The sequence below is a fragment of the Paramormyrops kingsleyae genome, chromosome 7 (genome assembly GCF_048594095.1).
Source record: "Paramormyrops kingsleyae isolate MSU_618 chromosome 7, PKINGS_0.4, whole genome shotgun sequence".
NCBI lineage: Eukaryota > Metazoa > Chordata > Actinopteri > Osteoglossiformes > Mormyridae > Paramormyrops > Paramormyrops kingsleyae.
Genome location: NC_132803.1, coordinates 12048678 through 12070305, shown reverse-complemented (window position 1 = coordinate 12070305; position 21628 = coordinate 12048678). Strand labels below are relative to the sequence as shown.

Below are 21628 nucleotides of genomic sequence, written 5' to 3'. Positions count from 1 at the left end.
AATGTTCCAATCGCGAATTCAGATAGGACGCAGGGAGTAACAGCAATGATGGGGAATTGAGTTGGAAATTGCGCACATGCGCTGCAGCTGCCACGACTAGAAATGACGTCATCAAAATGAGCCGAAAACCGCCGACCTCTCGTCATTTCCTTTTTTATTAGCGATCGGGAGAAGTACCCTGGTAAAATGGTGCCTCCTGTGCAGGTTTCTCCGCTTATTAAGGTACGTTTATTTTGAGTCGTACGAGTGTAGTGCTTAGTTTCAAGAAGTGATTTAATGTGCCCAGTTATCACTGACGGCTGGTCTATAATTAGATGATTTTTAAAATGCCATTGACATTGAGGCAGCGCTTTCCGATGGTGAGCCGAGTAAATAGGCCTTGGCGACTCGATGCGATGTTAAGACTGACCTTCAGGAAGTCAAGAATCACTTCGGTCTCCCTTAGCTAGCTGCATAGGCATATGGTACTTAATTTGCTTTAGTATTTTCTTGCCGATAGATTACTGTTCCAGTGGTCTGTGGATAACTAAGTTGAAGGTCACTAGTTGTGGCCGGTGCTGTTGGTCCTGCGTCAGTGGGAAAATAAAACAAAACGCCTTCAAATTGCACATAAACTGACTTTTTAAGTAAGATTTTTCTGTACTATTTGACAAATCCCAGCTGGAGAATAGCCGTCCTCTAGCGTGTTAATGTGCTCGACTGTAATTGGTTTTATATGTACTTTAAACGTTAATTGTTCCAAGCCGTGTTCTTTATAATGTAACGCCTATTGGTCGCTGATCTATTACAGATTTTAAGGTGATCAATTTAGGCACGGTTTTTGGTTGGTAACCTTGTCTGCATTGTTTCTATCTGCAGACTGCAAGGTGGTCGGCGTTGCTTGTTGGAATCATCTACGGCAAAAAGAGATATGGTAAGAAAATCTCTCTTTTCAGGCTTACAGAAACATGCAGTTTATTAATCTAGCTTTACTGAGGTTTTGAAATAGAAGAGTCAGTGAAAACTTATGCTAGTATTTGTGGCTGTAAGGCCCTTCTTTCCAGTAGATGTCAGTACAGTCACTGGTCAGTATTGGCTGTTGGGAGTAACAGAAAGAACTGTCAACAAAGGTGTCTGTCTCTGACATTTGTACTTTAGCCCTGTCTATCAGTAGCAGTTGAAGCCCTTGTGCGGCCTTAGGAAAGCCTCATTGCTGGTGTTTGCCATGAAAAGTTGTGGGTGGTGGATTGGCTCCCATGTTCTGCTAAGTTGATGCCCCCTCTGAAGGTGCCACCCTGGGCAATTGCTCTTGCCAGGGTCTGCCACTGCTGTCTCCCCGGCAATGAGATCTAAGTCTATTGAGCTGATATTAACTAGTTCAGTGTCATCTCATCATTGTCCATTTGTAAAAATATTGCAGCCTTTTGCATGGATACTACCAAATTAACTCTGGACTTCTGTTTAATAAGTAAACTTTTACATCCATTTGTGTTCCAACTGCTTATCATGGACGGGGTGACAGGGGTACTGCACCCTGTCCCCAGCAGCATAGAGGACAAAGCAGGGATCCACTCTGGGAGTTACAAATCATACAAACAATATGGGCAATTTTAGCAATGCCAGTTAGTCTAACTGGCCTTGTCTGCTGGAGGAAATGAAAGTAACATGCAAACACATAGATTTATATCACAACCCCAGAGTTCAGGCAAAAGTGCTGCTCTCTAAGCCGCAGTGCTACACTGTTTCAGTTATAATGCTTGGGCATTTTAGGCCGAATTACTAGCCGGATTTTCCCACTTACTCAAATCATATTCAGCAAACCCTGCCCTCACTACACACACACAAATGTTTATGGAATATGGATTAAAATATGTTCCTTGGGCAGATACAGCGATTTAATTTTTAACAACACAATCCTAACTCTTTAAAGGCTAGTTCATATGCCACTGTTCCACGTGCGCTTTTGGGCTGCAGATTGTCATGCGTGCGGCACCTTAAGTTCATGCTACATTTAGATGCGGCTGCGGATGCGCGCATGCAGCAGTGATATTCCACCAGAGCAGGAGAGGGCAGGTGTATTGCAACAAACACAAATACAAGCTGTGTAGTGAAATTTTTTGTACAGTTTTAAAGGTGACATGGCATACCATAGTACAGTAAAACCTCGGATTGCGGGCATAATTCGTTCCAGAAACGTGCTTGTAATCCAAAGCACTCGTATATCAAAGCTAATTTTCCCATTAGAAATAATGGAAACTCAGATGATTCGTTCCACAACCCAAAATATTCATATAAAATGGTTAATACAAAATATAAATTAAAAATACATAAAACAAATTAACCTGCACTTTACCTTTGAAAAGAATCGTGGATGGTGTGAGGGAGACGAGAGAGAAGAGGAGGGTTATTTTGTAGGACGACTTTCACTGTAACTAACGGAATCACTGCTATCTGTTGGCTCACTGGAATCTTTTTCTTTTTGCGTGACTTTAACAAGGAACCTATCCAATGACAGCCTCTTTTCGATTTCATGGAAATGTGGACATTGCATTGTTGTTAAACAGATTCATTGCTCGCACTGCTACGGCCTTATTCGGGTGGTGCTTTTCTACTAAATTTTGACTATACGAGCGAAGCACGCCGACTGACACTGCATGGGAAATGATTTCCCGCAGTGAGAGAGAGAGAGAGAAGAACCATAGGCTCAGTTTTGATCACGTGACGCTCGGCAAACGAAGCGTATACGTAATACTCGTATTGCAAGCTTGCTCGTTTATCAAGTTAAGATTTATTTAAAAATTTTGCTCGTCTTGCAAAACACTCGCAAACCAAATCCAAGGTTTGACTGTATTTTGGATTAATTAGTCTGGACAGTGAGCCCCCCAACTCATTCATCATCAAGATTTCAAAATGTCGGAATAGTGCTGCTTTTTAACCTACCTTGGTATAATGTCTGGACAGTATGATAACTTAGATATGCAGGTACTTTCGACCTTCCTCATACAGCTACACACCATAACTACTACAATAAGTATTCTTACTGTACTATTTTTTCTATGACCTGTAATGTGAAGGTTGGTGCTGCCACCTGCTGGAAATAATAATGAATTATTTTGAACATGTTAGTCAACGTGCACAGGCGTGCATGATCACCACTAGAGAGAAAAAAAATCTGCCCTATGCATGTAAGACTGCAGCCAACACCTGATGGCAAAATTTGTCACGTCCCCTTGTGTGCGACCAAGAGCAAACGTAGAGAAGTGAAGTATGAATTGGCCTTCTCTAGTTTATCAGCTACTCCATTTATTTATTCCCATATAAAATTAGACAATACTCATTTGCTGTAAAAAGATAAATTAAAACATCAATTGTAGCCTTATATTAATAAAACCAAAAAAGATTTGAAAATACCCAAAATAAACTGTAGTTTCTCATAAACGTGTCACATTATGAGTGAGTCCAACAGCAAAGGACTAAAATGACTGAATGGCTGGGAGAGCGCATGCAAACAGAGGTAAACGTCTGAACACATAAACTGCAGATTATTAGAGGATGAATAGATCACAACCGGTTTTTGCTGCTAAATCATTTTAAATGGTTCATCATTTGATTCAGATTTTTTTTATACACTTCATCCATTGGTGTATGCTTGTTGAACCCCCCCAGACTACCTGAAGCCAGTTGCCGCTGAGGAGAGGAGGATCGAGGAAGAGGAGAAGAGGATCCGAGAGGAACAAGAGCGGATAGCAAAGCAGCTGGCAGAGGGTGAGGTGGCCTATGGAATCATGTCCGGCAGCGCGTAGGCCTGCACTTCGGCAGCGCGTAGGCCTGCACATCGGCAGCGCGTAGGCCTGCACTTCGGCAGCGCGTAGGCCTGCACTTCGGCAGCGCGTAGGCCTGCACTTCGGCAGCGCGTAGGCCTGCACTTCGGCAGCGCGTAGGCCTGCACTTCGGCAGCGCGTAGGCCTGCACTTCGGCAGCGCGTCTCAGACTGTTCCAGGATGGCTGTGACATTATAGCAAATGATACTGTGTGTGTGTCTCCTCTCTGGCTCCCACCCCTCTGTTGATGCCCTGACCCTATACCTGCACAGACCTAAGTAACCTCCTCTTTCTCTCTCCCACAGCTAATGAAGACACCATTCTCAAATGAGTGCTAAGATGGATAATTTGTTTTGTGTTTGTGTATGAAAATAATCAATACTTTATCCTTGCTGTAGTAAGGTTCATTTCTTTCAAGCTACACAGTCTGTAAAATAAACATGAAAACAAAACATTGTCTGAAGTGTGTGTTTAGATGTAGGATTATCATGCTCGCTAATGTGGGTTTTAGTAGGTTGGTAGCTTTATGTTTGTACAACAGCTTCAGTTTACAGTACTTTACTTGATGACATAGCAGGTTTTGGTTGTCTTGATCTAGGACAGGGCTGCTCAAACAGTCGATCGCGGAGTAATTCTCAATCAATCGCAAAGTGCATCGCAAGCGTCCCTCCACTTGCGCACACGCACCCATTTTTCTGTGTACAACTAATCGTGTACTGTGAATATTTAGCATGCAAACATGTCAGAAGCCAGAAGATATCAAAACGTATCATTTTCATTCAGAGTGGGAAGAGGATTATTTTTTGTTTACTCAAATTTGAAGCCCATGTGTCTAATGCGACCGCGGCTTTACCGAAGAAGGGCGACTTGTAGCGGCATTTCAAAACGACGCACAAAAGCTATGAGACTGAGTTCCCTGCTAAAACAGCCATACGCAGCCAAAAAGTGCGAGAACTGAAGTGTCAGTTAGCAGCACAGCAGTCAGTTTTTACCTTCTGCATCTTCCCAGTGCCAGCGGTCCCACTAAGGTAGAGAAATACATTTATTTACACTTTTTCAATTTGAAGAATTACCTGGATTTGCTGTGTGCATGTTAACTATGTAGAAAGGTAATAGCTAGAGTAATAATAGAATAAAAGAATAGCAGCTACGGCTCCCTATTTGAACTGGTAGATCTCGGCACACTGGCCATTGAAAAGTAGATCTTGAGTTAAACGTTGGCCACCCCTGGTCTAGGAATTTTAAATAATGCAGGTGGAGCTTCTCCCCAGGGTATGTCAGCATGTAATTCCATTGTAAGGCAAAAATTACACAAGTCAAAAATTCATGTAAATACAGTACACCTAACCGAACAAACATCCTAGCCTTGCCTACCTTAAACATGCTTGGAACACTTTCATTAGCCTATTGTTGGGCAAAAATCGTTAACATGAAGCCTATTTATAATAATGCTGAATATCTCATGTAATTTATTGAATAATGTACTGAAAGTGGAAAAACGTTTACTTGTCGGAAAATTTTAACCCAGGGAGTGTCTGTAGTTGGTGTACTTCAGTTAATCACCACTGGGCAAAAGGTATTGTTGTTGGAATTTGATGCATTTTAATAAGAGCCCCAACCAAAAGTGGGAGCAGTCTTAAGAGATTGTCTTAAGGTTGCTAATTTTAGATGTAGAGCCTTCAAAAATGAACTATAGTGTGTATATATAGTTTGTGAGTAGGGTTTTTCTTTCAATTTTGAATTATTTGTTTGCTTCTTGTGAAAAACCTTGACGTGTTAGGGCAGACAATTTCTCAGTCCTCAATGCCATGATCGGTCCTGGCTTGCTGTGTTTGTGACTGGGTCCGTGTTTGTGTTCTCTACCGTGGCTGTCCTCTGTCACTTTAGGAGGTGTGTTGTTGGGGGGGGGGGCATAATCCCCACATCCTTAGTGCAAATCCTAGGATTCAGGTCACAGGCCAATATAGGAAAGTGCTGAGCGAACTGATACAGGCCGGAAGCCAGGGGGCATGAGGAGCTGGTGCTGAGGTGGGGGCTCCTGCTTCCCGAGGTCTTGTCCCTTGGAGGGGCGGGATACGATTCTGATTCCCAGACTTTCCCAAAGCACATATCAGATTCAGTGTGGTTTGCACATGCAGGAATGTCATTTATCACCACTTGAAGAGCATAACAGTGAACTGACTCATTGTGATAAAATATCAGATCCCAAGAGTCTCAAAATGTTGTGCCTCCTGACCAAGATGAGACCAAATCTGCCCAAGCTGACCTTCACAGAGCGAATCTGGCTACAGACAGCAGGAAAATGCTGAGAATTGTCCTAAGAGGCATTGGCAGCTAGTGAATCATCAGCAGTGAAGCGTCTTAATGAGATGCTAAACAGCACAGGAAAACACAGGAGGACTTTGCTGTTTACAAGGTGTTTAACAGACAAATGCACATTCAGTCACAAACACGTTTGTAATTAAGGGAACTGGACTAAAACTAGACAAAAATTAAAGTTTATTACTCTTTACGTTCCAACCGCAGCGTTCTTATTGGATTCTCATGCCTATGATGCAAAAAAATATTTTACAATAAACTCATGGACAACCATGCAAACTCTATGTGTAACTTTTTATCCAAATGATTATATTTTTCAGCATTCAATGATGAAAAAGCGAGGTAAAAAAAAAAAAGAAGCAGGATTTATTTTCCTGCATCTGGCCTCATTGTATCACTGAGCCACAAGAACTGAGTATGAGATACACAGATGACTTGTGCTGGTCTTCATCAGAGGGCATGACGTCTCCTAACAGAATTTTACTTGTAGCGTTATGTATTTACACATGGGGTATATTTACAGTTGCAAATTCCTAAAAAATGTCCCCCCCATTGTCCCCTGAATTTGACTTCTGCTAATTTGTTGGAAAAGTGCATGCATTTGCTTTAAATGTGTATAGGTCACCTTCAAGTGTGCAGTTTTGTGAAGTTAACTTTCTCTTGTGTCTGAGCTACGTCTTCTGCATGCTCGTCACAAACACCCCTGTACGATTCATTAATAAACTGCGCTAAAAGATGCAACCTGATAGCTGGATTCCACTTACTGCAGACAAACCACAGCACTCATGGCTCTTGTGCTATAATTCTTGTTCGAGGGCCAAGCATGACGCTGCATACCAATCAAAAATCAACACAACACAGCTCAGTTGTTCATTGCCCAGGGAAAAGTAGCAGGAAGTCAGAAGGTTGGCTGAGAAAGTTTAATACCAGCATTTATGATTCCTCGCTGTGGAAAAGACTCCCAGATAGCTGAAAACTACATTTGCACCTGCAAAGCCATATACCTGTGCCTGGTATCAAAATACACGGTGGTGCAAGGAGAATGAGTGCAGGCCTACAGGAACGTGGATGGGCCAGCACTCCGGGGCACCTGCTGTGGTGCGTCCGCAGTAAGTGGGAACCAGCCCTTACTCTGACAGTGACCACCAAGGTTCAGCGCGACCACCTGCCCCAACCACCTCGGTTGATCCCAGACACACTCCCTTATTTGAATATTTGTGTATCATTTATATAAAGTAGGGGACTCTGGCCTACCTACACACCCATTAAACCTCAACAGTTTATTGCCCTAAGTCATTTCAAAGTCATTGAAACAAAACCCTAAAACTCACACCCACATACCAAGAAGCCGTCAGTTTGCTATGTATGACCTGTCCTGAGGTAAAATATGAAGAGCAATTTTGTTTCTGGAAGTCTATTGTAAAGCACGATTGACTGGAAGAATTGAGGTGCAGAGTACCTCAAGGTGATTATATGGTAAAAAAGAACATTGATGAAACAGTTGACAACGTAAATCCTTCAGTTCAACACTAGATATGTACTCTTTGTTACATATGATTATCAACATGTCTGACCCCATCTGCTGTGAGTAGACGTTTATACCAAGTCTTCCTCACCCACTTCCCAGATTTTTAGTATGATGATATGTCTTTGTGGTCAAATGCGCTTTCAGTTTCTATTTAGCTACCTGCCTATGCTACACGCATCATTCTCTCAGCTGTTCCTCCACTGGACATACTGGGTGATTGAAGCTGACAGAGGCGCTTGAAGATGATGAAGGACAAAAGAAATGAAAAAGTGAATGACAAACCCGTGGCCTGGGCCATAGCTTGGCCATGATCAGTCCACCAGCCAGGAGGAACCTGTCGATCTTCTGTAGGATTCAGTGGTTGGGAATGGGGCAAGACTGGACCTGTCCCATGGCCCAACCCCACCTGATGCAATCAGACTCAATGGCTGTGTCATATTCGAGTGAGTGCCTCCCTCTTAGATACGCCCCATGGGTCTAGCAAATGGAGCAGGTCTTGGACCCAGAGGCTGAGTTGGGAGTGTTCTGAGCTGTAGCTGTACAAAGGAAAGAAGCACACATCATCATGCCAAGGAAATGCAGTGCGACCCAGGTAGCTTTACGCACTGCGCAGTGCAGCAGATGGAGGGCTGTGCTGCTGCCTCACCTTTTTTTGCAGCCACAGTCTGCTCTCGGGCTGCCTTCTCCTCCTCGAAGGCCTTCAGCTGGGCCTCGTACTCCTCCTGCTTGGCCTTCCACTCCTTCCTGTTGTTTAAGATGCCATCATACATGGGCTGGATTTCCTTATGGAACCGAGAAAACTCCTGGAAGAGAAGAACAAGGAGTTCATTCAAGCCTATCAAAATACATCGACCAAGGTTCTCAGTCAATACCCAAATGTATCGTCATGAACCCTAAAACTCATGTGGTTGGTTAATGTGAGAGGGTCATACCTTGTAGACGAATGTGCAGACGAAATCAATGAAGCCGCACTGTAGCTTGGGCAGATCTGCTGCTTTGTTCCGGTCCATCATGGGCTGGAGGGTGACAGGTAGAGGAATTCAAATGCACGCATGTATGTACATGTACATTAAAAACAGCCTCCCAGACACAGAGGCAACACAAACACACGCACACACACACTAAGACACACTCACAATGGGCTGCTGACTTAGAACTGTCCTCTCCAGGTCTCCCTGCTCCCAGAACTCAGCAGCCACAGAGAGCGCCACCTAGTGGGCGGTGGATAACCAGGCATGTTTGAGGATAAACGGTCTCTGAGTGACCCTCTGAGATAAACTGTGGCAGCCTGCTCACCTTGCTCTGGACCTCCCATGGTTTGGTGATGGCTGACAGGTCACATGCGGTCATCATCATGGCCCTGACGGAGTAAGAGAAAATCAGAGACTCAAAGGTGCATTGGCTGCAGGCCCAACCCAAATGGGACGTGCCCCCTAACCCTACTGGTGCTGGAGCAGCACTGAACCCTTCTGTGGGTCCCAAGTACTTACATCACAATCTCTTTCCTTGTAGTTTCCAGGGACATGAATTCAACCCACTTTTTTTTATCTTCATATGTTTCTGAGAGGTCCACAATCTTCTGAAACATGGTCCTCTTTCTGCAAACAGGAGTTGACAGCATCAGACAGACAGTGGAGTATAAGTTTTAAATGTTTTAAACCAAACAAGCCAAAGGTTTAAATATAAAGTGGTGATGGATATCAGACTTAAATGAGAACAGGAATTTGTCTGGGTTAGTGTGAGGTCAGCCTTTCTCATGCTCTTCCCATGACCTCTGTATAACATGCAAAGCAGTTCAGGAGAACCATTCCAAATGGTTCCTGATCTGGGCATGACTTCCCTGCAATGGACAGGCAATCTGTGGTTTTCTCATGGGCGTAGGTTCAGCTTCAACACCGGTAGGGGCCAAATCAGTCCTGACCCCCCCCCCGCTACCTCCAAACACACACAGTGCTCCCACAATATTGTAGGGACATACACAAATTAATGCCCTCAGGTTTTGTACTTTATTATACACAGCTATTACTTTTCCCTGCCTGACCTTCCTCTAGATCACACACACAACATCTAAGGCGACTCATCTTCCTTTAGCGTAGCAGGTGACTTATCAGATGTTAGTCAATAGCAAATCGAAATGAACAGAGACTGTGACATACTTGAAATACAGTGCCAGGTCTGTGGCAATGATGGCAATGTCCATGAGATGAATAACGTGATCCATCTGCCGTCGATTGAGGTTCTGGTAAATATTTAATGACTGTGGATGGGGGGCAAGGGGTGGAGTAGCCAGTTAATGGGATGACTGGTTTTCCTCTTAGCACTGCAGATATACAGTATGCAGTGAAAACTGGTTTAACAGGAATGTGCTGGGTACAACTGGCACACTGACCTCATCTGAAAGTAAAAACTTCCCAAATTCTAAGTGGTGCCTTTCGAGAATGGAGGAGCCGTGAAGTTTGGCCAGCGGGTTCTGTGACCTACCAGTAAACAAAAACAGACAAACAAGGGAACACAGCACTGTGGAGATATGCCAGACACTAATTCTGCAAAGTGCTGGGTTTTTGTGATATACTGAAGATGTCCCGATACACCACAATGTGTTTATAGACTGTTTGTATAAAACAGTTATCATGGGACCCCTCGTGGATCTCCCAGCACTGTGTAAGGACTTTAAGATATTTGCCAAAGTCTAAAACGTCTATGCAGCTCCATACATCTAATTACCTTTGGGAGTAAATGTCTTTTAAAATGAAATATTGTTGCTGATCTTGTATGATCTGACTCTCCAGATCCCTCCCCTTTGAGTCCAAACCTCCAGCTGTCACAAGCACAAAGGGTAGGATTTTCATGGCATACTCACTTCACCTGGTAGAGGTTATTGGTGCCCCTGTGGTCAATGTCATGCAGGAAGCCAGCTGTGATCATAGCCATGACCTCCAGATCTGTGTAGTAATGCTTCAGCTGCCCGGTCTGATGCCCCCAGGAGAATGTGAAACATTTGGTTAAAGACCAACCCTGAAACACTAACTCACTTCTGCAGTTTTTGATCGTGAGCTCTGAAAATCAAGGCCAATCTGTAGCCCCGATCTGTCATACCGTTAACAATGTGAACATTGTCTGGCCAACGTTGAACCCATGGCGCCAGTTGTGGTAGGTGATCTTCCTGTAGCCTTTGCTGACAGAGTACATGAATCGCACTAGGACCTGTAGAGATGTGAGCATGATTTGTAAATGGTCAGTTTCTTTGTAGCCAATTCCTGACAAACCACTGTGTCACTTTACCAGAAATATACTCATAGCCATTTAAAGAAACGCCACAAGCAAAATGTCACTGTATTCTGTCAGCAACCTGGAATAAGGAAAAGGTGAATCTGCTAGAGGGCCTGGCTATGCTTGAATGGTCTAGATGCTTCTTTGGCTTTCAGTTTAACTCTTTGGGTGACAAACCCAACATATAGCAGTTTTTTTTTACCTCCTGTGGAATCTGAAACTTCTTGACTACCCCGACTTCATAGTACATCTGGATCCCACACTTCACCAGGTCCAGTTCCGTGCAGTCAAAGTCTGAGAACCGGAACTCATAGATCTCAAACTTGGTAGGTCCTGGGAGCTCTTTTTTCTGCAAAATTTTACATGATGTCTGACCTTGTCATTTTAGCTGAACAGACACTCTGAAATATATTTAAAAGTGTTTACATACTGTAGACCACAGTCCTATGTCGATTAATTCCAAACTAGCTTAAATAGATAAAATGAAGGTTCTTCGTGGGTTTAGAAGGTTTTAAAAGGCTTAAAAGGTGAGGTCCATACCAAGATCTTTGAAAGTTGATCCTCTTCGCACTCTGATGGCTCGCAACCAAAATACTCCCGTGTTTTCTTAAAGGCAAAGAATCAGAAAATTACATGTGCGGCATGAGAGTACAGCTGGGGTATGGATATGCTGAAGACAGACGCCACGTGCTGCAGGAATGGCTGTGCACCCACAAAGGTTCACCCACCAGGATGTCCTGGATCTCATCGTTGCGGCACTTGACGTGGTACAGCACCATGTCCTGGGCTATGTCCTTCCTGTTTTCCAGCTTATTCATCTTGTCGTACGTGTCAGGGTTGAGCACAGACCATCCAAGGAACTGTGTCAGAGACTGGGAAGGAGGAAGATGGGGGGGATTAGACAGGCACCGTCCCCCAATATCTACACAGTCTCAGATGTTCAGCTGCTAACACTAGGCGACTGTGGTTCTGGTTCCCTAATTACCTAAACAGTGCCCTGAAGTTGTCAAATCAAACAGAAGTTGATAAATTAGCCAGGCTAACAGGAGCGTAATGAATAATACACATACTTTTCTGAGGTGTTAGTACAGTTAGTGTGATTTATCTCCTAAATATGATATTAAATCGACCGGCAGGCAGATATCAGTGGGGCGGTGTTTCCATGCGGCAGTTAAGCGAGAGGCAGTACACCTCCATAAGCTGCTCATCCTGGTCATCAAAGGGCTTCCCATCTTTCCTGTTGTAGAACGTGGCCACACCCACAATCTCCTCCTTCTTGTTGACGATGGGCAGTGAAAGCACGTTTTTGATGGTCCAGCCGCTGCTGTCCAGGGGCTCCGTCTGCATCATTTGGGATAAGAGTCAGATAGCACGCCTCGTTCCATGAGACCAAGCAAAGGAGAGGGACAGGTAACAGCACTCTCTGTCCAAATCCCAAGTGGACATAGGAGAAGGTGCCTTTTGGTTCTAAACCAGCACAAACACGCCTGATTCAATGATTCATCTACTCATTCAAGCCTTTGACTGCTTCAGATGGAGCTTGTTGGTACAGGTCCAGACCAATTATTTGCTGGTAACTGAGAGTGACCACGGAATTTTGTTGCTGCAGCTAAATACAGCGAGTGATCAAAATCTATGAGTGATTGAAAATGAAACAGTGTAGGAGTATATATTCAAGCAAAATTTTTCTGACCTGGAAGCTGAACATTTCCTCTGATGCAGCATTCATAATGTTGCAAATCTGTAATAAAAAAAACAGTTAAATAGAGATATCCTTATATCCTCCTGAGACCCCACCCATTCATTTATGTCCATTGTAATGGACATTTTGTTTTTGCATCTACCTTTTCACTGATGTAAGGAAATATATTTATTCCTGTTGTACACTAAAGAGGACATGCTGTGAAATTAAAAATAAAAATAAATCTAAATTGTAAGATGTCTTATTTCCTCCAAAGACAAAAAACCTAAAATTGAGGGACACTTTCTTCCTTGGGTCTCAGGAAGATATATACACACATTGCCTCAAATTTTAATAGATAACTGTTAAGTAGTTGAGCAGGTGATGGTTGAAGATTATATTTCCTGTTAATTTTAGTTAGTGAAGTTATGGGTAACTTACAAATCCAGTTTCCGCCACATAAGTTGGAAGTCCACTGCACAAAGCCCAGTGGTCTGCGGGGGGGTTTCTGATTTGGGGGTATCGAATCAGAGAAGGATGTAACATCATGTGACAGATGCACAAACAATGGAAAATGGACAAGCACTTTTTCTCTGTATAATACAATTATTTATGTGTTTTAAAGGAAAATGACCTACGGGATAACTTTGATATCTTCCTTTCCATGCAAAATGTAGTCAATAACTTTATAGAAGATGATTTCCTGAAACAGCAAACGAGATATTTATTGATCTCCTTGGACAGTCAGTCATAATAGTTCCGTTAGGGAAAGGGGGGGAAGCACTAACGTGTTGCACCCACCCTTCCATCTGGGGTCACGGGGCCTGAGTATGGGGCCTGTTCCCCCATCAGTATAGGCCACACGTCAAAGAACTCCTGCAGGGGGTGCACAAACATTGATGGATTAGTGTTCATTCTGTAAATAGTACTGCACGTTTGTAGATTCAGGGACTCTACATACAGAAGGGTGATATATGAAAACACTAGCTATGGTGGCCGTCATTTGGACAGGTAAATTATGCTAACAGTAAGTTAACTTGCTCTAGAACAGTGTTTCCCATCCCAGTCCTTGGAGGACCTCGGACAGTCTACGTTTTTGCTTCCTCTCAGCTCCCAGTGCACCTGTACCTGGTATTCGGTGTTCCTGATTGGCTGGGAGTTGGGAGGGAGCGAAAACATGGACTGTCCAGAGTTCCCTGTGGACTGGGTTGGGAAACACTATACTAGAAAGCGGAACGCGGTGAAATACTCAGATAAGAATGGAGTACCTTTTCCTTGGTCATATCCAGCAAGCCCACAGAGTACCTGTCACAGTTCAGGTACGCTCGCACCGTGTACAAGGCCTTGTGAAACTGTCGCTCGATGTCCGTGAGCTCCTCAAACACCTTGTTGGCTGACCAGAGTAAAAGCTGGGTGGTGGGAGACGGGAAAGCGCAGTCAGTGTCGCAGTGATCGCCCACACTGCACATGGTCGGCGGAGTCACTGCGGCGCCTTACCTGTCCACGGCGGGTCTCACAGCTGTGCAGGTAACTCAGGTGGTAAATCTTTAGGTTCAAGGTGGCAAAGTTGAGATACTTCAAAAAAAGCTGAAGGATGGGAAGAGAAGTATTTTTATTTTTCTTATTTATGGACCAGGGTCACGCTGGTGTTTGAGGAGTGCATGTGGGCTTGGCATCCTCACATCCTGGTCCTCCGGTGTGAAGAAGGGCCCGTCTGTCTTGTTGATGGCCATGATCACTGCCACCACTTCCTTGCCGTTCATGATGGGGGTGGCCAGGATGTTCTTGGTGCTGTACCCCGTCAGTTCATCCACGAATGAGCAGAAGTGAGTACTCTGGGACGACAGGGAACAGGGCATGATCAGAAAGCCTCTGGTAGCTTCTCTGAAACCTTCCTTTTTTTGCACACTATTTCAAACTCCCGTACTGTGGATTCAGAAAAACTCATAAGGATTTCATGTCTCCAGATGTGGAACCAGCCCTACACTGTCCAAATGATTTAACTGATATGCAACATAATGCTGCAAACATTGTCAGACATGACAGCCAAGTCTAACATTCAGCAGATGTATCATCACAATACATTAGTCAAACTAATCATTTTACACCGAGTTTACTACATTAACTCAGGGTAACAGCCTTGCTAAAGCCCACTTGAGCAGTATTTCCCAATCCGGTCCTGGGGGACCCACTGTCACGTACCAGGAGCTGGGGGGGAGCAAAAACGTGGACCGACTGTGGGTCCCCATAGACCGGATTGGAAAACACTGCACTAGAAAAAATGTAGTGGGGGCTTGAACCTTCTAACGTCATTTGGTCAACAGTCTAGTGTTCACTTACAGGCAAAACTTGTTTCAGTGCTATAGATTAACTGGCAAAGGAAGACCGTTTGTGTCTGGGTAAAATGACAGTAATACTCAGTCAATACATACAGGATGCTGCTGAAAGTGTGGAATATAAACAGATATTAGGCAGGCCGGTACTAACCACCCTTAGAGACACACCTAGTACTCATCTAAATTAACTTTAGTAAATATCCTATAATTGGTACGGCAGGATATGATCAAGAATTTTAGTGTCATTTAAACTTTATTTAGTTAAATAGCCTAGTCATACCATATAGTTCATTATCTGCCCTGCACATGTTCAGTTAATGATACACATTTAATACACTCCTTAAATATGCAACAAAAGATCCCCGTCTCCCCCACCTTCCTGCAGCTCCATAACAACTGGCTCGTTTGTTTTGGGGCGAAGATGACGGGACGATGATCCCTCACACAGTTCTGCTGACGGTAAATGCCACAGACACAGTAATCCCACTTATCACGGCCAGGTCATGAGGTATATTTAAATGCGATTATGTCAAGAGGATTTCCAACAAATTCATCACTATATATGGATATGCGTGGATATATAAATAAGTCATATATGTTGCTCAGTCTCCGCCGGGGTTCCCTCTGTGGAGTTTGCATGTTCTCCACGTGTCATGGGGGGTTTTCTGTCTGGGTTTCCCCGCACAGTCCTCGCTGAGGCTGGCTGGAATTACCAAATCACCTGTAGGTGTGTGAGTGAATGGTGTGTGAGTGAATGGTGTGTGAGTGAATGGTGTGTGAGTGTGCCCTGCAATGGGGTCCTGGGTTGTTCCCAGCCTTGTGCCCGTAGCCCCTGGGATTGGCTCTGGACCCCCTGTGACCCTGAACAGGATGAGCAGCTTCAGAAAAGGGACAGATGTTTGTATATATGGCCAAAGCAACCATTCACTTGGGATTTGCACATATCGGAAAATGTCATTTGAGCTGATCATTCAGCTCGGTGTGGTTGACATACCCATTTTTGGAACATCTACTTCAAGGTGAACCCTCTTTCATTGTGGTTTTCCCATATATGGCTCGTTCTGCTTTGGGTTGGTTTACGCACTTCACCACTTGTGTAGATCACATTGGCCAGATGCCATTCGCAGACGAGTCACACACACAGCCTACCTCTGACACGTCCTTGACATTGATGGTTTTCTTGCTGTGGGCAGTGTGTCCCACAACTCCCATGTCCAAAGGAAAGACGATCTCAGAGTCCGGCGGCACCAGGCAGTCCTCCAGCTCCGCTCCACTGTTGACGTTGAAGAGGCGCGTGGCCAGCTCCGCGATGCCGTTGCGCTGGCGGAACATGAACAGGCTGCAGCAGTCTGCGTGGATCAGAAAGCTGATCCTCTTCAAGACCTTGAAGACCACCTTCTCCATGTTGACACTCTCCTGCATGTTGTGAATGAGGTCGAACAGCATCTCTGCTTCCTCCACCTGGCTCAGCTCCTTGAAAGACGCAAAATCCACACTGGACTCTGGCCGGCTCATCACGGCGGCGATGGCGCCCACTTTTAGCTTCTTGTCGAAGTAAACCTTGGCAAACTCAGGGTTTTCATCCAGAAACTTCGTCACATCTTCTTTCGTGACGCTCATCTTGGATCGGGGGTCTTCAGACCCAGTCCTCTCCGACTGTGACTGAGAGATGGAGCAGACCACAAACGACCGGAGAAGAACACCAGGAGAAGTCAAAGACGTGAGGAGAGTAGCCCGCCGCTGCAGGGGCCACCAGTCTGCTGTGCGAGTGTCATCAGTGAGTCTTTCTCCTAAGAGTGCTGAAGGTGAGTCAGGATCTGCTCATGCAATGTCAGTCATGTGACCTGTATCAAAGGCGACGCAATCCGGCATTGATCCCGTAACCCCAAATGATGGAGAAAGCCAAGTGGGCGCTGAGTTCCTGGGAGCCGACGGACGCGCAAGAGGCGGTTGCTCTGTATGGACTGAAGATGGTGTGTCCTCTCAGGCACGTCTCTCCACAGCCTCCTCTGAGCACACAGGCTCTGCGTTATCTTATTAAAGATACCCTCTCAGCGCTAAGCTGTGTTTAGCTAGGCCACTAGCTGATTATCTCAGCACCTGGCTTCTCTCTTTACTCACTCAGTTACCCTGTGCCACCTCTGAAGGAAAGAAGATCTGGCTACATGAGGGAGACAAAAGGCCCAGGAGATGTGGAATGTTGAGGGTATTGGCCTGGTTCAGAATGACAATCAAAAGTTAGGTAGTGTAAAATTTTAGTGTAATACAGCATTTGAATTTATATCAGCAAATACTTAAGAGCCAATGACTGGGTCATTATTACAGCCCAGCAACGTTATGCAGGAATAAAGTCAGCTGAGTACCTGAATCTACTGGCCAGGTTACACCTCCATCCATCATCAGTGGATTTTTTTCTTAGCTGTTGGCATGGACATATTCCAATGTCAAGATTCATTGGGTTCTAATTGTCAAAGAGTGGTTCAGGGAGCATGAGGAATCATTGTCATGTTGTGACCTTAACTTCATTGAAGGTCTTTGGGATGTGCTGAAGGAGGCTTTATGGAGTGGTTCAACTCACTTGTCAATGCAGGATTTCGATGAGAAATGAATGCAAATCTGGATGAAATAAAGGGTGAGATGTTGCATAAGCCTGTGGAAACAATGCCATGACAAATGTGCGCCATAATCAAAGCTAAAGGCGGTCCAACAAAAAATCCAAATGGCGACTTTTTTGTTTGGCCAGGCAGTGTATTTCACAGAATTATCTTTTCTTCGTTTTCTGTTGTATTCTGTGGTTATGGACAAATCATTTGGCATTTTGGCATTAGATTGTAATTTTTAATCTCAGATGGAGTGATATGTAAAGTATTGCGCAAATGTCTTAGGCAGTCAAAAGAAATGTTTAATGTCATTTATTTGGGTAGTAAGGGCACATTTGCTCAGAACAAAAAGAAACAATTTGACATTAGAACATACTGAAATTAAGAGTAACAAAATAAAAACTAGTAAAAATTTCTTCTGTTCTCAAAAAAGCTATTGAGACTTTGTTGGATGGCTTCAGTTCCCAAACCTCTCCTCAGGGGCACCTCAGCCATTCCACGTGTTTGTTAAATTTCACCACCAGCTCATTTAATTAACTAATTTAATTAGTTTAAAAAGTCAATGGGATATTGATTAGCTATATGAGGTGTGCTAGTGGTCAATTAAAAAAATACATTGGTGTATTAAATGGTTGCTAAAAATACTGGGGCGGTTTTACCAGAGCTTTTGAAATGGCTAAGCTGACACACTTTGACAGGCATAATATCATAGTTCAACTCCTTGAAGATAATTTTAGCATTATTTTCTTTGGCTGCCTAAGGCTTTTGCACATTGTTGTATGTACATGTATTTAAAAGCAATGCAGTGTTTGGTGCTGAATCTTAACTAGATCCATGGTCACCTCATCCAGTATCATATCATTTAAGAATCTTAAAATGCATTCATTTCTTTTGGACTTCTTCATGTTTTGTTGTTTTGAATCTCAGAGGATTTAATTAGATTTATATGACAGTGACCAACAAAAAAGATTATTTAAAGTAACCGTGAAAGCAAACCTCTACAAAGTACGTTTTACAGTGGCAGGCTCCCCTGAGTCAAGTTGTTAAACATTCCCCATTTCACTCCCAGCACTTCGAGAACCGCTTGATTTGACATAACCGAACCACGCTCAGTGACAGTACCCATTACAGTACGCTAGGGGACAGTATCACACATTTTTCCATGGTTTCCAAGTAATCCTTTATTATAGCAGACATTGTGTTCTTATTATACAGAAAATTGCAAAGCGATAGCTCAAAAACACTTTAACGTTAATAAAAGTTGCTTCTAGAAATAAACAGCAGCAGTCAGCGAAAGTATCAGCACTGTCCGTAATCAGACATGACAAACGACAGAAATGCAGAAATTTTAAATCAAACCTGTCAAACAACAGTCCATCGGAGGACGCATAAACGTTAGAGTAATTTAGGACATATCAAACATGACATCAAATCATTAAGTACTGTAAATGTTAACATTATCAAAAAAAAAATAACGGACGGCCTTTTAAAAACCTTTAGCTGAGAACTGCCCTTTGAGGTAGATGTAGCCTGCTTGTTTGTTATGGCAAGAAAGACATTGGGAGGATCTGCTGTTATGGCAGGAATTTGGAAAAGGATGTATGCATAATGTGACTCTCTGGGACGGAAAGCTTATGTCACGCAAAGGTACCGCGGATCAGGGCAGGGGGCGCAAATTCACACGGAGCAGCAGGCGGGTCCCACAGCGGCCGGACTACACCGGTTCATTCTGGCGTGTGATTAAAACGGAGCCTCAGTAAATGTGTTTGTCAGTGTTGTTGTTTTTTTCCTCGACAGGATCTTATTATTGGGAATATTGTTTTGTTAAACTAAAACAGGACTTGTCACATCGCGCCGCGCTCACGCTCCGTGCTTGTAAGTTCCGGAGGAAATTCAAAGTGGGTCTAAGTCTAGTTTCAGGGAAAATGCATTCTTCGAACATGCAGGGAGTACATTAACTCCCTCACGAAGCAGAACCGTGAATGAATGCAACAAATCAGTAGCTAAAAGTTACATTCACAACTTTTCGTTCCTGTCGCCCGACATGAAGCCCCGCCCACAGGGTCACTCTCTATGCTGCTGTCCATCACCAGTGCAAATGTGTCACCCGTGATGCTCGCTTTTTTACACCATTTCGTGGACGTAACATGTAAATCTCACAGGATGTGATGAGACCAAATCAGACAAAATGACGACGTGGAAGGATAATCATTCTGGATCACTGTTTTCACGGTTTTTAATCACCCATCTCACTATTTTCACTCCAGTGAAACTGACATGTGGGAAACTGCTCTCCTGTTCAGTGGCAAACCTGTTAGTTTGTCCAGTAATTTTACTTATAGATTTTCATATACGGACAATAACATTTTAATTTGAATTTACTTGTTGTACTTCTTTCACGGGGAACGTGTCACCCTTACTTGAAAAAATACCCATTTATTTGTTGCTGTGTCCCCTCAAAAAATAAGGTACAGGTAGCTGCAAACTGAACTACAGCTCTGCTACAGGAACAAATTTAGGGAGATTACATCTGAGATGACAGCTGTCCTGGGAAGCAGAAAGAAGACTTTTAATGTAATTTTACCTGTTTCTATCTGTCAAATTCAGTTAATAAAAAGATGAGATTCTTAGAATTAGTGTTATCTTTTGTGTTATTTCACTTAAAGTACCATTGTTCTGTTATCACTCTGATATACAACTTCTTTTTGTAGTAGAACCTAAAAATTTCTGTTATGGTGAGAACCTGGCAAATCCACAAGCAGTTCAGACTGGATCATTGAGGGGCATCTAACAGCAACACAAGGAAGTGGATCAGAGCCTAATATACACTGGTGGGATCCTTTGGTTCTGTATTGCCGCCCTCACTGATAGGCTGTCATGGCTGAGGAATGATGGGTAATGGAGTTTTATACAATCATATACCACGTTCTCATGGGCAGGCTTGTTCACAGCCAGACAGTATCAAAGGAACATTTCTGCAGTGCGTCCGTATGACTAATATCTGCAAATATCTTCCCTAATATCTGCAGTGGAAGGTAGCTGAAATAGGCACCAGATGTTATACTGGTTTCATTTTATATCCATCCACAGGACAGTTATAACCTAACAGACTGTTGTGGATCTTTCCAGTGCTTGGGTGCATGTGCCCAGTTCAGGTGACCATGGGGTTAGCAAATTATCCATCCTGTAGATGATGCAAAGTGAGTCTCTATATCAGAGACATTACAAGAACCTAAATAAAACGTACATCTGTATTTCCCAACACTTCAGTCTGTTACATTAAGAGGACAAGTCCAGTTCTGTACTGATCAAGGATGTTATAGAGCCACATATCCAAATTTGTTTCAGGGGAACCTGAATTATGCAGCTGGTGTCCAGCGTCCTGTTGAGGTTCTGCTTCAGGAAGCCTGCCCACCCACAGGTCACAGACCCAACACACAGAACCTGTGGCACAATCCCAAACCACAGAGAACTAACAGGAAAAATAAAACCAGTGTCCATTCTGTTGGAGAAAATGTCATGATCGTTTGATTATGTGTTTGATCTGATCTAGTGCTTGTACATTCATATACAATATTAAGGCTCTGTGGACTCACAGCTCCAGGGTTATGAGTTCAGCTCCAGCCCCTCATTCCATGTGTGTGTGGAGTTTGCATGTCAACCTTGTATTTGCAGGGACTTCCTCTAGGTATTCATGTACCCACTATTACCTTTATTATTTCCTCAGTTCTACTACAAACAGACAGTCATAGATATACCCTGCTCCATACAGGCTGTTGTCCCCCTGCCTACAGGAATCTCATACCAAATACACTTAATTGTCTAAAAGTTTAAGTAAAAATACGTAAATGTATCGCGCTGCTTGGTGCCCATCTGGTTAGTGATATATAGAAATACCCCAGTGGAAAAGAGAGGTACTTCCAGTTACAAACAGAAAAGCTGATATTATCATTACAACACATAAACATCCTTCTTTAAAGAGGTATTATATTACGAATTTCTCACTAGAGAATTTTAGAATCCCGTAGAACGTCTCTAAAAAGTTCAGTTCAGCGAACCACCAGCTAGTTAATAGCGCACCTACAATTGCGACG

General features: G+C 43.6%; 2 protein-coding genes across 4 annotated transcripts; one reads left to right on the top strand and one right to left on the bottom strand.

Moving 5' to 3' along the window:
- Positions 1-61: 61 nt before the first annotated feature.
- On the top strand, positions 62-4252 carry atp5mea (ATP synthase membrane subunit ea). Of its 2 annotated transcripts, none has more exons than XM_072714287.1 (4): positions 62-222; positions 859-913; positions 3646-3807; positions 3946-4197. In XM_072714287.1, exons 1-3 carry the CDS (start codon positions 187-189, stop codon positions 3780-3782), a joined length of 228 nt encoding a protein of 75 aa, XP_072570388.1. In that variant the 5' UTR covers positions 62-186; the 3' UTR covers positions 3783-3807; positions 3946-4197. The 2 variants fall into 2 exon arrangements, with proteins under 2 accessions (XP_072570388.1, XP_023664303.1); XM_023808535.2 differs by having other exon boundaries at positions 63-222; positions 3646-3744; positions 4106-4252.
- Positions 4253-6319: 2067 nt separating this feature from the next.
- pde6b (phosphodiesterase 6B, cGMP-specific, rod, beta) lies at positions 6320-16554 on the bottom strand. Of its 2 annotated transcripts, none has more exons than XM_023808531.2 (22): positions 16084-16554; positions 14281-14433; positions 14096-14185; positions 13867-14007; positions 13400-13474; positions 13237-13301; positions 13040-13106; positions 12611-12658; positions 12109-12258; positions 11646-11789; positions 11458-11523; positions 11120-11266; positions 10744-10851; positions 10508-10617; positions 10037-10124; positions 9804-9904; positions 9138-9245; positions 8944-9007; positions 8784-8858; positions 8580-8663; positions 8294-8450; positions 6320-8183 (listed from the first exon to the last, which is right to left on the bottom strand). In XM_023808531.2, the coding sequence occupies exons 1-22, from the start codon at positions 16552-16554 to the stop codon at positions 8125-8127; spliced, it is 2571 nt and encodes an 856-aa protein (XP_023664299.2). In that variant the 3' UTR covers positions 6320-8124. The 2 variants fall into 2 exon arrangements, with proteins under 2 accessions (XP_023664299.2, XP_023664300.1); XM_023808532.2 differs by having other exon boundaries at positions 6320-8159; positions 8336-8450.
- Between the last annotated feature and the right edge of the window lie 5074 nt (positions 16555-21628).

Excerpts from the sequence above, each read along its gene's own strand:
- atp5mea (XM_072714287.1), top strand. The coding sequence starts at position 187 with ATGGTGCCTCCTGTGCAGGTTTCTCCGCTTATTAAG. Across the intron at positions 223-858 it reads AGGTTTCTCCGCTTATTAAG|ACTGCAAGGTGGTCGGCGTT; the intron begins GTACGTTTATTT and ends TTCTATCTGCAG. Across the intron at positions 914-3,645 it reads CTACGGCAAAAAGAGATATG|ACTACCTGAAGCCAGTTGCC; the intron begins GTAAGAAAATCT and ends GAACCCCCCCAG.
- pde6b (XM_023808531.2), bottom strand. The coding sequence starts at position 16,554 with ATGAGCGTCACGAAAGAAGATGTGACGAAGTTTCTGGATGAAAACCCT. Across the intron at positions 13,475-13,866 it reads TGGATATGACCAAGGAAAAG|GAGTTCTTTGACGTGTGGCC; the intron begins GTACTCCATTCT and ends CACCCCCTGCAG. Across the intron at positions 12,259-12,610 it reads AGGAAATGTTCAGCTTCCAG|ACGGAGCCCCTGGACAGCAG; the intron begins GTCAGAAAAATT and ends CAAATGATGCAG.